Source organism: Capra hircus, chromosome 2 (genome assembly GCF_001704415.2).
Source record: "Capra hircus breed San Clemente chromosome 2, ASM170441v1, whole genome shotgun sequence".
Lineage (NCBI taxonomy): Eukaryota > Metazoa > Chordata > Mammalia > Artiodactyla > Bovidae > Capra > Capra hircus.
The window spans coordinates 1225793-1242092 of NC_030809.1; the positions used below are offsets into that span (position 1 = coordinate 1225793).

The 16300-nt window shown below is 54.1% G+C and overlaps 1 protein-coding gene across 1 annotated transcript; it reads right to left on the reverse strand.

Annotated features, from left to right (window-relative positions):
• ACTL8 (actin like 8) lies at positions 952–4753 on the reverse strand. The gene is made up of 2 exons (XM_018054728.1): positions 4364–4753; positions 952–2037 (listed from the first exon to the last, which is right to left on the reverse strand). The coding sequence occupies exons 1-2, from the start codon at positions 4709–4711 to the stop codon at positions 1288–1290; spliced, it is 1098 nt and encodes a 365-aa protein (XP_017910217.1). The 5' UTR covers positions 4712–4753; the 3' UTR covers positions 952–1287.

Here is a 16300-nt window from a genome sequence, read left to right on the forward strand (position 1 = left end):
GAAGTCCCAGCAATAGAGCGTTTTTAAACTGGATGTGACGACACTGCCCTGAGCAGCCTGCAGTGTGACCACGACTTGCACGCGTACTGCTGCTGTTGCTGGGTCGCTCAGCCACGTCGGACTCTTTGCAGCCTCACAGACTGCAGCCCACCAGGCTCCTCCGTCCATGGGGTTCTCCAGGCAAGAATGCTGGAGTGGGTTGCCAAGACCTTCTCCAGGGAACCTTCCCGACCCAGGGATTGAACTCGGGTCTCCTCTATTGCCGGTAGATTCTTTACCATCTGAGCCACCAGGGGAGGCCTTTTATAAGCAGTGAGAAACCAAAACATTCAGAGGGCTGTACAGCGACATTCGCTTTCTCAGAGCGAGCTGGAAGCAAGCCCTCAGCACCTCAGGCGTGCCTGTACCCGTCACGTGTGCCCCCACAGGAGACGCCAACCTCCTGGAACCAGAAACCTCACGCGTCTTTTCTCCGTGAAGCCCACAGTGCCCAGCAGAATACCAGACACATGGTAGGCTCCCCAGCGCTGACTGAACAGACATTAGACTAACAGGAACACCACTCCGCGGACCACCGGACATCCGGAAGGAGGGGGGAGGACGCGGCCGTCAGAGAAGGGTGCGCCAGGCCCTCAGCCACTGGTCTCCGGGGGAACCACCGCTCACAGGTCCCTGAAGCCCCCACGGGCGGCCCGGGCCCCACCCCGGCACTCACGTGCTCACACTCCCTGCGTCCCCCAAAAGGGACTGCCCACCCTGCCCCATCCACGACCACAGAAGGCAGCACTTCCAAACAAGTTATTTATTTCCATACGGAAAACAAGACCTTGGCCAGGGGCCCAAGGGCAGGAAGGGCACGCCAGGCTTCCTGCACCAACCCCCACTCACCTGGAAGGAGGGGGGAGGTCTACAGACTTCAACTCTCCCATCCCCACCCACCCTATCCCCTACTCAAAAATAATTCTCCCTTGCCCCCGTTAAAACCTACTCAATCAAAAGAATGGGACCACCCAAGAGAAATGCCAGGAAAAAACAAGCAACTGTTAAGCGTGGAGATGGCAGCTGGCCGCTCCATCCCAGTGACAGACTAGCCCCTCGAAGGGTTACCCTGTCCTCCCACGGGGTGAATCCCAGTCTTGAAACAAGATAAAACCCTAGAGCCTAAAACAGTCTCCCATGACCTTTGAATTCCAAAGCCAGCTAACCCCACCCCGGCCCAGCCTCTCGCCGGGATGAGCCCCCCACGGCCTTCTGAGGGGAGCTGGGCCGCAGCAGCAGGCCAGCCGGCTACATCCTGAAGCTCTCGTCATACTCCTGCTTCGTCAGCCACTCGGACTTGTACGTTGACAGGTGAGCCACCACGGACGCTCCCAGCCAGACGCTAAAGTGCCTGCTGGAGCCCGCAAACACAGAAGCCTTGGTGGGGGCGAAATGGCTGTCGAGCAGCTGGTAGAGACGCGTGGTGAAGCCAGGGTAGAGGGTGTTGCCCCCGCAGGGCACCACGTGGGAGGCGAGCAGCGGGCACAGGCTGGCCTCGCAGGCCTCGATGGACTCCATGGTGGCCTGGGATAGGCTGGGCCCCTGCAGGTCGAACACCTGGGGGCTGAAGAACATCTCGGGGGCCAGCCGCTGCATGGGGGTCAGCTCCACTGCGGTGCCGTCCGGCAGGTGGTAGATGTTGCTCTCATCGGCGCCACTCGGCAGGCCCTGATAGAAGTCCAGCTCCTCCCCCAGGTTCTGCGGCACGTAGCACTTATGCATCTGGGTGCTGGCCACGGTGTCCAGCTGGAACAGGTTGTGGCGATTGTAATCTTCCTTGAAGAGGCTCTTGAAGAGATAGGCCGAGAGGTCCTGGCCCGCGAACTCCAGCGTCTTCGTCCCGGGCCGCAGCGGGCGGCCCAGGTGGAAGGGCTGCACGCGGGTCAGGCCGCAGCCTGAGTCCACCACCACGCCCGTCAGCAGGCCGGACGAGTACAGCGACATCTCCAGCTGGTCGGCCAGAAGCACAGACGGCACATCCAGCAGCTCGAACATGATCTGCAGGAGGGGAGCAGACAGAACTCAGCGTGCCCCCCCAGGGCAGTGCCGGCAGAGTGCTCACCCTGGGGGGACTCGGGAAGGGTCCTGGAGGGTCAGAAAAAGCCAGGCTGGCCCTTGGGAGCTGCTTGACAATGGCCTTTCAGAAGACCGTTCTGGCGGAGGGGCGGGGAGAGCCTCAGCGTGCGCGCGCAGGCGCTGAGACGCCTGGCTGTGTGAGCAACGCGGCGCAAGCAGGGCAGGTCCAGCGCGGGAGCTGCAGCCAGAGCTATTTGTTTCCCATTTTTTAAACTTTTGGCCATGCCGGGTCTCTGCCGCACAGGCTTGTCTCTAGCTGCGGAGATCAGGCTGCGCGCCAGCTTTAGGGCGCCTCTCATTATGGCAGCCTCTCTGCTTGTGGGGCACGGGCTCTCGGGGGCTCGGGCTCAGTGGTTGCGGCTCCCGGGCTCCAGAGCAGAGGCTCAGTAGCTGCGGGTCACGGGCCGGGCTGCTCCGCGACACGTGGGGCCTTCCTGGACCAGAGATGGAACCTGTGTCTCCTGCACTGGCTGGCGGATTCCTCACCACCGAGCCAGCAGGGAGGCCCCTGACCATTTTTTCATAAGACGGAAGTGATGAGAGAAGAAAGCCACGCTGCACACAGACCACTGCCTCCTGAAAGGAGGGGCAGCAGAAAGGGAAGGCGGGGGCGGGGGCGGGGGCGACACGCTAACCTCCTGACACGTGAAGCCCGTTTTTTAAGATAAACACTTTCCCAACACCAAGACAAAGCTGGAATTCTGATCTTTAGAGCTTGGCAAGTCCCCCGGCTGATTTTTCCCCTGCCTGTCACCCCCACAGACTTTACAGAGCACCCCACCTCCTCCTGCCCAACCGCCCAGCCCAGCCTGCGTCCCCAGGGCTCTGACACCACAGATGCAGAAAGGCTCCAACGGCCCAGGCTCTGTAGCCCCTGGAGCCTCTGGCCACCGAGCCGCCTTTGCAGACCCGCAGGCCCACCTTCTCCCCTCAGTGGGAGGGAGCTCCATCCATTCCTATGTTCAGAATATTGCCCCTTTACCATCCACTTCCCATACAGAAGCCAAGGTCCTCTTTAAAAAAAAAAAAAAAAAAAAATCAAATGCGAACCCCTCACCCCACTTAAAGCTCTCCAGGAGCTCCATATTCACTCAGAGCAGAGGCTGGCAAACATTTTCTATAAATGGTTCAGGGTGTCAGATGTAACAAATAAAAATATAAGATACCCAATTAAATCTGAATTTCAGATGGACAACAAATAATGCTTCACTATGTCCTAGGACTTCCCTGGCGGCTCAGACGGTAAAGCATCTGCCTACAACACAGGAGACCTGGGTTCGATCCCTGGGTCAGGAAGATCCTCTGGAGAAGGCAATGGCAGCCCACTCCAGTACTCTTGCCTAGAAAATCCCATGGACGGAGGAGCCTGGTAGGGTGCAGTTCATGGGGTCGCAAAGACCTGGAAATAAGTGAGCGACTTCACTTCACTTCACTGTATATCCTATGCAGTGTTTGATACACTGAAACATTATTTGCTGTGATGGGAAATTCCAATCTACCATGTACTTTATCTAGCAGACCCACAACGGTAAGTACTCTTCAGGCTTCACGAGCCACGGTCTCTTTCCAACTGCTCAGTTCTGGGCTGCAGGGTGACAGCAGCCGTAGGTGATGTGTAAATGAGTGGGCGTGGGTACGTTTCAATAAATCTTTATTTATAAAGACAGATGGTAAGCCACACCTGACCAACTGGCTATAGTTTGCTAACCTTCGATTCAGAATAAAATCCAACCACATCCCACAGCCTACCAGACCTATGAGATCCAGCCCCTGGCTCCCTGTTATCACCCTCCCTAGTTTGCTGGGCTCCAGCCTCCCAGAGAAGGCCTCCCTGATCACCATCTTCCAAGGGGCTCCCCTTCTTTCCCTCAGTCAGTTTCACCCCATTGCATTTTGGTTTTAGAACTGATTAATACCTGGAATTTTTGTTAACTTCCTCACCGTCAAGCATTCCTCCAGCACATAAGCTCTTTGAAGACCAGAAGGTTCTCTGTGAACATTTAGGGAGCCCGTGAGCGCCCGGAGCCCCTCCGCACAGCAGCCTGTTCACAGAGCGCTGGCCGGCTGCCTCCTGCCCCAGGGGGCCTCTGTGAGCCCCTCTCGCCTAACATGAGTGCTGGGCACACACACGGGGCACAGTCAGTATTCACGGGGTAAATGCTTCAGAGGGAGGAGCTCCCGCGCCCACGCGGGTCTGAACACAGTGTCAGGCCCGCTCCCTGGAGGGGCAGCCCAGAGAAGCCCTTACCTCCAGGGTCTTCTGACGGTCCACGGGCTCCCTGAGGGGGCTCTCTGTGACGATCACAGGGAAGTCCCCATGCTCCAGCCGGTGCTTCTCCAGGATAAACGACCAGATGTGCTCCACACCCTCCCAGTTGATGACACGGCCCCGCTGCACAGGGTAGCTGAAGGTGTCGGGTCGGCAAATGTCGATGCCAAGACTCACGCGCCGCCGAGCGTAGCTGGGGCCCGGGTTCTCCCGGCAGGGGATGTAGTTCACGACACTGGGCAAGACCAGCTGTGGCTCATTCCAGCCCGACAAGCCAGCCTTCAGAAAGGCAGAGCCGTGGTCAATGACGATGGTTCTTGCAGACATGACGGAGGCGGGGGAGGTCTGCTCACGGGCTCCGCAGGCGAGTCTGGCCACCTGTGGAGGCAGAGGACGGGGCGATTATGAGCCACTCTAGGCCGCCACTGGCTTCTCCACCCCACAGTCAAACCTCAGGCTCCCCTGAATTCATCTGCTCCCCTTTCCGGGCCTTTGAGCAAGCTGCAACCTGCACCCAAACTCCCCTTCCATAAAGGCCACCTCCCAGGCCCCGCCTGGACGTCCAGCCGATCCACTTGCCCCCGCTTCCCAAGCTTCTGCTCTTGCACTTGGCACACCTGTCCACACCAACTGGGCATTTCTGCTCCCAGAGGCCCTCTCACAGTCTGCAGACTCCTAAGAAGCCTGTCACACCGGGTGGGCTTGGCGGACTTTGGCTGCCTGCCTGAGGACACGTGGAAGACGAGGCCTCAGCTGCGGGGGCCGCCGCCCTGGACCACAGTGAGCCCACAGGAGCAGCAGCAGGAACAGGGGCAGCGAGGGCGACCGCGGCGACGCCTCTGCCGCGGACGCTCTCCTGCCCGCCCAGCGCTGCGCGGCCGAGCTTCAGGTTGAGTGAGGCGAGACAGCCATGTGTGTCCATCAGAGACGATCAAGTATCGGCAATGGCACAGGGTTTGACCCAGCAAACGGTCCCCTTTAGTTTTCACCACCATCTATACCATTTCACTTTCACCACAATCTATTTGGCAAGTTACCGTCATGATACTCATTGACAAGTACGGAAGCTGAGGCATACGGAGATTAAAACCAGGGCCACACAACTAATGAAACCAGGGCTGAGACTTAAACCCAAACCAAAATCCAGAGAACACGGCGAGCATCAGGCCAGGCCGCTGAGAAGACACGGGGTTGGAGTATGTGCTGAGCATCTAACAGACTATATACAAGAGGCTGTGAGCGAGGCAGCTAACCAGGACTGCGGTCGGTGTCCGCATCTGCATAGGGAGGGCAATTAAAAAAACACACACGTGCTGAGGAGGTGGGCGTGGCCACCAGCTGATTTTCAGACTTGACTGTAAAAATATACTAGCCAAGACTGTGCGGTATTGGTAAAAGGAGAATCAGAGATCTAAAGGACAGGGTGGAGAGCCCAGGAATGAATCCACACAGAAAATGTCACCTGACCTCCGACAAGGAGCGGAAACGATGACATAAGCAGAGAGTCTTCACAGTGAACGGCGGGGACCCCCGCAGATCCCCATGCAGGAGACCTCGACTCCACACCTCATGTCGTGTCCAAGATTAACTCAGAATAGATCATGGGCCTAAATATCAGACCCAAAACTGTACAAGCTTTGAAAGAAAACACAGCAGAAAAATCACTGTGATCTCAAAAGTTTTCTAAGATACAACATTAACAGCCTGATTCGCAGAAGAGAAACTGAGAGGCTGGGCTTCATCAAACTCGAGAACGTTTGCTCTTCAAAAGAAACTAGTGAGAGAATAACCCACAGGAGACACAGACTGGGGGAAAGCGGCTACAAACCACGTGCCTGATAAAGAACTTTTATCCAAGAAATGTAAAGGACTCACAAAACCCAGTAATATGAAAATAACCCAATTTCTTAGAGGGGTGAAAGATTTAAACACTTCACAAAAGACGATATAGGAATGGCAGATATACACATGAAACGATGCTCAACGCCATTAGGAAAATGAAAGCTGAAAACATGACGACCCCACTGCACCCCTATGAGCATGACCAAAGTCAAAGGTTGACTACACCAAGAGCCGGCAAGGGGGCAGAGGAGCCAGAGCCCTCACGCACACTGTCGGGGAATGCGAGACCGTGCTCCCACCTTAGGAAACAGCCTGGCCGCTTCTCAGAGAGTTAAATATACATCTACCACACAGCCGAGTGCTTCTACTCCAAGGGTTCACCCAAGGGGAACAAAAGCTTCTGTTTGTACAAAAGACACATGTACGTGTTTTTAGAACGTTCACTCAATCACTCAAGCGTAGAAACAAGCTACACATCAGCTGGAGAGGCACAGACACACGTCCACCCCAGGGGCTCACACTCGGCAAGAAAAAGGAGCAAGTGATGCACACAGTAACGTGAGTGACCCTCAAACACGCCGAGCTCGGTGAGCGGCCAGACCCAGAAGACGCACGCTGCAGGAGCGCCCGTTCACACAACGCCTCGGAAAAGGCAAAAGCACGAAGACAGAACGAACCTGTGGCTCCCAGCAGCCAGAGGCGGAGAAGGGCTGACCCAGGGGGCACGGGGGCCCTGGGGCTCAGGTCCTGTCCTGCGGCTCTCAGCAGCCAGAGGTGGAGAAGGGCTGACCCAGGGGGCACGAGGGCCCTGGGGCTCAGGTCCTGTCCTGCGGCTCTCAGCAGCCAGAGGTGGAGAAGGGCTGACCCAGGGGGCACGAGGGCCCTGGGGCTCAGGTCCTGTCCTGCGGCTCTCAGCAGCCAGAGGTGGAGAAGGGCTGACCCAGGGGGCACGAGGGCCCTGGGGCTCAGGTCCTGTCCTGCGGCTCCCAGCAGCCAGAGGTGGAGAAGGGCTGACCCAGGGGGCACGAGGGCCCTGGGGCTCAGGTCCTGTCCTGCGGCTCCCAGCAGCCAGAGGTGGAGAAGGGCTGACCCAGGGGGCACGAGGGCCCTGGGGCTCAGGTCCTGTCCTGCGGCTCCCAGCAGCCAGAGGTGGAGAAGGGCTGACCCAGGGGGCACGAGGGCCCTGGGGCTCAGGTCCTGTCCTGCGGCTCCCAGCAGCCAGAGGTGGAGAAGGGCTGACCCAGGGGGCACGAGGGCCCTGGGGCTCAGGTCCTGTCCTGCGGCTCCAGCAGCCAGAGGTGGAGAAGGGCTGACCCAGGGGGCACGAGGGCCCTGGGGCTCAGGTCCTGTCCTGCGGCTCTCAGCAGCCAGAGGTGGAGAAGGGCTGACCCAGGGGGCACGAGGGCCCTGGGGCTCAGGTCCTGTCCTGACTGTGGTGGTGGGCGCACACTGCACGCATCTGGCAAAGCTCTCACATCCATCCAGTGAAGAGAGGGGCGTTTCCTCTGAGTAAAAGTTGAGGCGCAAACCCAGTGGGTGTGGGGACAAATGAAAGATACGTGAAATCTCCTTGCAGAATGCAAAGCGTCACACACTCGGCAGACTCGGTACCAAGGATGCACGTGGGTGTCCAGCGAGAGAGATATGCCGGGAGCCGCTCAGCCCGAGGCCGCACTCCGGAGCCGCCGCTCCGCCAGCGGTGCGCCTGCCTCAGCTTCCGAGCAGCCGCGTCGACCTGGCGCTCAGAGCAGGGCAGCCACCGCCTGGCCCTGGCCAGCAGCCACCCGCTGTCGCCCGCCTTGGGGCCTTCCGCAAATTAGCTCTGACAATAGATGGGGGAGAGCGAAGAGAAGGAGCGGGACGGAACCAAGGCTCCAGTCTCCTCCTTGCCTGCTGGGACCCAGAGTGATGGAGAAACAGGCATCCAGATGACTTCCGGGACGCAGGCTGTACCACCGACCTCTCTGCACCTCAAGAGTGGGGCAACTGGCAACTGCTTCCTCGCCCCTGGCATCTGGAACCAGGAGATGCAGGCAGGCTAGTGTCCACTGTGACGGCTGATCAAGTTGCTCACTTAGGGGCCTCCAGGTGGCTGGCCCAGCTGCCCCGGCCTGGGAACCTAAGGATGGGGAGCAAGGGGCCATCCTCCCCCTGGACCATGACTGCAGGAAGAGAGTCTGGATGGCTCCAAGGAGCCCATCCCCAGGACAAAGATTAAAATGTACACGTTCAAAAGCACTTTTCTGAGCCACCTGCTGCATAACACAAACCCTACGGAGCATCATTGATCCAAATCATTCTGATATGGTTCCTACCCCCCTAGAGCTTACGCTCTACCGAGAAAGACTGTCAGCAAGCACCTGATCAAATGTATCACACCAGGTGGGATCAGCACAATAAAGGAAAAGAAAACCTGGTAAAAGCAACACGGAGTATGAGGGGCACAGAGGCTTGGCGTTATTCTAAACAGGGCCTCCTTTTAAGGGTGACAGCTGAGCAGAGAACTGAATTCAGTGAGAGAACGAGGCACGGGATTGCCTGGGAAATCATTCCAAGCTAAAGGAACAGCAAGTGCAAAGGCCCTGAGGCAAAAACTGCCAGCTGCGATCTAAGAGCACCCCAGAAGCCAGTGTGGGGGACACGGTGGGCAAGGGAGGGAGCTGGAGATCTCAGATGGGGCTTTCGGGTGCTGTACTGAGAGCTGAGAGAAGCTACTAAGGATCTGAACTGGGGAATGAATGTTATCTGACTTGAGTTATAAAAAGGCCCACGGGGCTGATGTGAAGCACAGACCACGAGGGCAAGAGAAGCAGGGGAAAAGGATGAGAGATGACGGCGGCCGGCACTAAGCTGGTAACTCCCGAGGAGAGGCGCTCACATTCTGGATGTATTTAAGAAAGATGGGCACGACGGAGTGTGAGGCAAGATGAGGACTGAAGAGCGATGCCAAGACTTTCATCCCGAAAGCCGGAAGGATGACGTATGCACTCACGCTAAGGTGAAGACCACGGGAGGAACAGGCTTCGCACAGGGAGGAAATCGGGAATCTGACTTTGGACATGGCAGAAGTCTGAGACGCTTCCACGCCAAGAGGCGTCCTTAAGGCACCTGCACGAGGATACCTTAGGGCAGAGTTTACAGGCACCTGGGCTGAGCTGAGACTGAGAATCAGCGGGTGGGTGCACGCATGCTGAGTTGCTCAGTCGTGTCCGGCGCTTGGTGACCCCATGGACCGTAGCCCGCCAGGCTCCTCTGTCCATCGATTCTCCAGGCGAGAACACTGGGGTGGGTTGACATTTCCTCCTCCAGGGGGTCTTCCCGACCCGGAGATCGAGCCAACGGGTGTCTCCTGTGTCTCCCGCGTTGGCAGGTGGACGCGCCGCCACCAGCGTCACCTGGGGAGCCCTCGGGAATGGGTGGAGCTGCAGATCCTGGGCATGGCTGAGCTCACGCAGGGAGCCGGTGTAGGGGAAGGCTGATGCCTGAGGGGCTCTAAGGTCTGGAGTCCTCCTCCAGCGATGAGGAGGATGACAAGCAGAGGCCGTGGAGGCGAGCGGGAACCCAGAGAGACGACCTCAAAGGCCAAGCAGAACAAGCATCTCAAGAAGAGGAGAACTGCACGTGCCGAGAAATCACCACGAGGACAAAGAAATTCCGACTGGACGAAGCAACACAGAAGCCACCAGGCAAGAGAGCCGCAGGGAAAGGGGAGGAGAAAAGCCTGCGGCGTGGGCGGGAGACCCTGCAGGGCTGAGCCTGCTCTGCAGAAACCCCAGCGCTGCACCAGACAGACAGCAATGCCAAGGGAGCGCTGAGAACTGAAGGACACGGCCACGCACGCTCTCTGACCCTGGATCGCTGAGAAGTGAGCTCCCATCAAGAGCGTCAGTAACATCTCCAGTGCCGGTCAAGACGCAGCGAGCGCAACGTAGCCCTCTCTACCATGAACGATAACGAGCACGTTTGACAACACACGGAACGCAGCTCGCTGGAGGCTCTGAGCAGCAAGAGTGAGGGGAGTCCCGCTCAGAGACGCAGCCCCGGGTGGGCGCGGCTGCTGTCTGCGTCCTCGTTCCTCTCGCAGCACTGACTTGAGGCATATAAAGCGTGTCCTCTGACCAGAAAGGGATTAGAAGTCAAGATCAGCAGGACACCTGGAAAATCTCCACGTATGTGAAAATCAAGTGAAAATGGTACCTGGGTCAAAGGAAAAATGAGAAAATATTTAAACTGAAAATTGAAGTAGAATCTAAGAAGCTGGGAGGTGCGGCTACAGCATCCTCAGGGGTCACAGCGCTGCTGCTCCACCACCCGGCCGTGGCCGACCCTCTGCGACCCCACGGACTGCAGCACGCCAGGCCTCCCTGTCCCTTACCATCTCCCGGAGCCTGCTCAAACTCATGTCCAAAGAGTCAGTGATGCCATCAACCACCTCATCCTCTGTCATCCCCTTCTCCTCCCGCCTGCAATCTTTCCCAGCATCAGGGTCTTTTCTAATGAATCGGATCTTCGCATCAGGCGGCCAAAGTATTGGAGTTTCAGCTTCAACATCAGTCCTTCCAATGAACATTCAGGATTAGTTTCCTTTAGGATTGACTGTTTTGATCTCCCTGTCATCCACAGGACTCTCAAGGAGTCTTTTCCAGCACCATTTACAGCATTAAACGTTTATATTTGAAAAAAAAAAAAAAAAACATGTTTCAAGTAAGCTTCCACCTTTAGAAGCTGGAAAAAGAAGAATATGCATTAAATTGAAAGCAAGCAGTGGATGGAAACGAAGAACACAATCAACAGGAAACCAATACAGAAGAGTCAGTAAAACCATGAGCTGGTTCTTTGGAACGACTGACAAATTGATAAACCTCTAGTCAGATTGGGAAAAAGAGGGAGGACACAAAGGACTGCCGTCAGGAACGCGGCGGCATCACTTCGACACCACACAGATGAAGAGAACAAGAAATGGCCACGAACAATTTTGTGACTATCAATTTGACAACACAGGTGAAAGGAAGATGTTTCTTCCAAGACATGATCTGCTCAAGCTCACTCAAGAGGGAATATATAACCCGAACAGCACCGCGACTATGAGAGAGACTGGATCTCTAAAGAGATCGGGAGTTTAAAACCTCCCAGTGAAGAGAACTCTAGACCAAATAGCTTCACTGGTAAATGCTGCCAAAAATTTAAGGGAAAAAAAAAAATGATTCTAATTGTATACAACATCTTCCAGAAAGCTGAAGATGAGGTACCATTTCTCATGAGGGCAGTGTGACCTTGATGACCAAATCAAAGATACTGCAAAAAAAGAAAAACGCAAGCCAAAGTCTCTGATGAACAAAATTCTGGGTAAAACATCGGCAACTCAGCAATATATAAAAAGAATAGTCTGTTAACTTTTGTTCTTCGGCCGCTAAGCTGTGTCCATGTCCAACCCTCTGCTACGCCATGGGCTGTGGCCCGCCAGGTCCCTCCGTCCATGGGATTTCCCAGGCAGGAATACTGCCGTGGGCTGCCATTTCCTTCTCCAGAGGATCTTCCCAATACTCATCAACTAAATGGGGCTTTTCCCAGAAATGTGAAGGTGGTTTAAGGTTTTTAAGTTAATATAATTCAACCTACTGACAGAAGAAAGGAGAAAAACTCCATGACCATCTCAGTGGATGCAAAAAAAAAAAAAATTGGATAAAATTCAACGTAACTTACAATAAAAACTCTCAACTACTAGGAGATAAAAGAGAATCTTCTTAACCTAAAAAAAGGCATCTCAAAAACAAAAACAAACAAATCTACAAATGATATACCTAAGGTTTCCTCCTAAGATCAGGAGTAAGACAAGGTGGTCAATTCTCACCACTCAGTTAACTGGAGTTCTAGCCAGTAGTGCTATAAGGCAAGGAAATTATGAAATAAAGAGCATATAAACTGGAAAAGAATAAATAAAACTGTTCCTGTTTGCAGAAGACACAATTGTCTATAGAGAAAATCCCAAAGAACTTACAAAAAAATATCCTAGTAGTAATAACTGGGCTTGGACAACTCCCAGGACATAAGTTCAATATTTTAAAAATCAATTGTATTTTATAAACTAGCAATAAACAGCTGGAAATAAAAATTCTTTACAATAACATCAAAAACTGTAAACTACTTTGGTATGAATCTAACGAGACATGTTACACTGAATACAATATGCTAACAACTGCAGACACTGACGAAAGAAATCAAAGGAAACCTAAATGAATAAATAGATATGCTGCGTTCGTGGATTAGAAGATTCAGTGTCATTAGGATGTTAATTCTCCCTAATTCAATCTTTAGATTTAATCCCAATCAAAATCAAGCTTCCCTGGGGCTAAGGCGGTCAAGAATCCCCCTGCAGTGCAGGAGACGTGGGTTCAGTCCCTGGGTCGGAGAGAGCTCCTGGAGAAGGAACGGCTACCCACTCCAGGATTCTGGCCTGGAGAACCCCATGCACAGAAAAGCCTGGCGGGCTACGGTCCATGGGGTCGCAAAGAGATGGACACAACTTAGCGACTTTCACTCACTCACTCAAAATCCCAGCAGGATTTTTGTTTTACGTATCAACAAGATGATTCTAAAATTTATATAGGAAGACAAAGAAACTACAATAGTCAAAATAATTCTGAAAAAGAAGAACAAAGCTGGAAGACTTATATGACGTGATTCTAAGACCTATAAACCTATAATAATCAAAAAGTACAGTACTGGTGAAAGGATGGGCACTCAGAGCAGGGAACAGACTGGGACAAACACAGCCAAGCGATCGTGACAAGGATGCAAGGACATTTCAGTGATGAAAGGGAGACTATTCAACAAACGGTGCTGGAAAACCCTGAATCCCTCTGAGAGGTTTAAAAAACCCTCAACCCATTCTTCACCTCTAATACAAACATTAGCTCAGAATGAATTACGTAAACCATAATATACAACAACAACAGCAACAAACCTGTAAGACTTCCAGGAGAAGACAAAAGAGAAAATCCCTGTGACTTTATCTAAGAGCATCTAAGTGTTCCCAGACACAGCATCAAAAGCAGAGCCCATAAAAGGGAACGTCTGTGCCCTAGACTTCATCAGAGTTAAAAACGCCTGCTTTTTGAAAAACACCACTATTAATGAAAATTCAAAAGACAAGCCACAGGATGGCAGAAAATACAGTTTACCCTTGAATGATACAGAAACTCTGACCTGCACAGGTCCACTCACATGCCGGGTTTCCAATAAATACACACGACAACCCTATGCTCCCCACGGTTGAATCCAAAGATGCAGGAAGGTGGATACAGAGGACCAACTGTAAAGCTACATCCAGAGGTTCAACTGTGCAGGGTGTCGGTGTCTCTGACCTCCCTGTTGTTCAAGGGTCAACTGTACTTGCAAGGCAATTTCTGACATAGGACTTGTGTCCAGAATATAAAGAGCTATCAAAGATCAATAATCAGAAAAGAGATGGAGGTGGCTCAAGAGGGTAGTGTAGGAAGACCCTGAGCTCACGCTCTCCCACGGGACATACCAAACCTACAGCTGCATACGGGACAACTCCCTCTGAAAACCAGCTCAACTGCTCCTCAACAACAAAGGATGAAGAGGCAGAGAGGCTGTCTCACCCAAACCCCATCCCCGGCCGAGACCCACCGCTGGGGGACCTCAGAAGCACAGCGCTTCTCTCCGAGGAGACAGGGGTCTGTATCCCCCACTGGGCACCCCAACCCTGGGACCTGCCCTGAAGACAGACGCCCCACCGCAGCTGGCTTTGAACACCAACAGAATGCACATCCCAGACGGAGTGGAGACGCCACTCTCTTTTATAACATGTTTTTCTTTTACTTGGGGGGTCACGCTAAGCCTGAGACATACACGTTTGCAAAAAGGATGTCAGGTTTCGCTGGGCCGAGAGGGCTGAGACTCGTGGGGTGAGGAGGGGCCCCGTGGGGAGGCATGGAAACAGTGCCAGCTGGAGCAGGGGCCCAACTGTGAACCCGGAAGAGGTCCCCCCAGAATAAAGGAGAGTCCCCATTGTGTTCCAGGACAGGGAGGGAGATGCTGGAAGCAGGACGGACAGGGTAACTGTGCAGCCAGAGAATCCACTCTGAAAGGGCTCGCGGGCAGCCTCACCTGCCTCAGGACCCCGGGCAAAAGCAGGCAGCGCGTCAGCACACACGAGCGCCTGACCGGTCAGCTGTGCAGCGTCTGCGGCAGGGATGGGGGCCCGTGGGGCTCTCCACAGGAGGCAGGCACCAGCCAGCCGCCTAGGTGGATGCCCTCTCCACCCCGCGAGCTCCAGGGGGCAGGCCCCGCCTCTAGGCTACCCACCTGCCCCACTGAAGCCGGCAGGTGTGCCCAGCCTCACACTCCCCCATGGCCCTGCTACAGCTGGTGGGCACACTCAGCCCCCACAGGGGACATCCCCTGAGCGCCTGGCCCTGGTGCCCAAGGGGGCTCTCATTTCCAGGCCTCATGGACCTGGCACAATCAAAGGCATTTCTTGGCAGGATGCCACCCGCAGGGCACCACACAGACCTCAGACTGGAACACACTCCCAGGCTTCCTGTGAAAAGGCCCAGTCACCCGCCCTGGAGCTTCAGCCAGCGCGGCAGGCTACGGCACACCACACCTCTAGAGGCCTTGGGTCTATTCTGAAAGAAGCAGGTGGGGAGAAGTGTGGACAAATGAATAGAGAAAGGTGTGTGTGTGTGCACGTGCGTGTGCAATGGAATAGTACTCAACTGTAAAAAAGGATGAACGTCTGCCATTTGTGATGATACAGACAGACCCAGGGCATTATGCTAAGCGAAAAAAGACAGAGAAAGACACGTACTATATGACTTCACTCACATGTGAAATATGAAAAAAAATGAACGAAACTCACGCACACAGAATAGACCGGGGGCTGCCCGAGGGGAGGGCAAAGTGGGCACAGCGCGTGAAGAGGCCGCAGAGTGAGAGCCACAGGGGTTTAGTGTCCAGCACAGGGAGGGCAGCCAGCAACGCTGTACTGCGCATCTGAAAGCTGCTAAGAATAAACCTTAGAAGTTCTCCTCACACAGAAAAATGTTTCGGGACTGTGTGTGGTGACAGACGGTACCCAGAGTTACTGCGGTGACCATTTTGCAATGCATACAAATGCTGAATCATTATGTCATATGCCTGAAATTAATATACTGTTATAAGTATACGTCAATTCAGAAATAAAAAGATGACAGGAAACGAGGATCTTAAAACTGGGCCAAAGATGGGAACATGCCGTCAAACAGGCTTTACAGGCGGTGGGCGCACAGAAAGATGCTAAGCATCACGGTGGAAATGCTCATTAAAGCCACGGTGAGGTGCCACAACACAAAGGTAAACACGCACCACTCAGCCCAGCAACTCTCCTCTGAAGAGCACTAAGAGCTTAGGTTCACATTCAAGCCTTTATGCCAACGTAAAAATCACTTTATACCAATGCAAACCGCTAAGAACTGGAACAACCGGTGAATGGATAAACAAACCGTGGCGCACGCATTCCACGGTGTTCCCCTCAGCAGTACAAGGAAGCTGACTGCCGAAACAACGCCGTGACCGACGTCCACACTCAGCGCCTGGGTGAAGGAGGCCGGAGCTTTCTGCTGCCGTTCCCCCGATCTGGCATCGTGGGAAAGACACGGCTGCGGGGACAGAGGGCGGGACAGCCAGTGCCAGGGCTGGGGGTGGGGGAAGCGCAGGCCTCCTCGAGGGGAACGGGCACGGGGCGGGCTGGGACTAGATTACATCCTGACGGCAGCGGTGGGTATACACCTGTAAGCATTTGTCAGAATTCACGACTACACATCAAAAAGAGTGACTCTTACTACACATAAATCTTTAAAAAGCACATTTCGGGAACTATGGGTAAAATGTGAATATGGGTTATATTTTCAATGTTAAACTTCCTGCCCTTGATCACTATATTGTGGTTTTGAAAGAGACTATCCTTGATTTTAAGAAGATCTGTGAAGAGGTATTTACAGGTAGAATGTCATGCAATTTACTTTCCAGTAGATCAGGGGAAAAAAGCATATACATATCTAGAAAAAG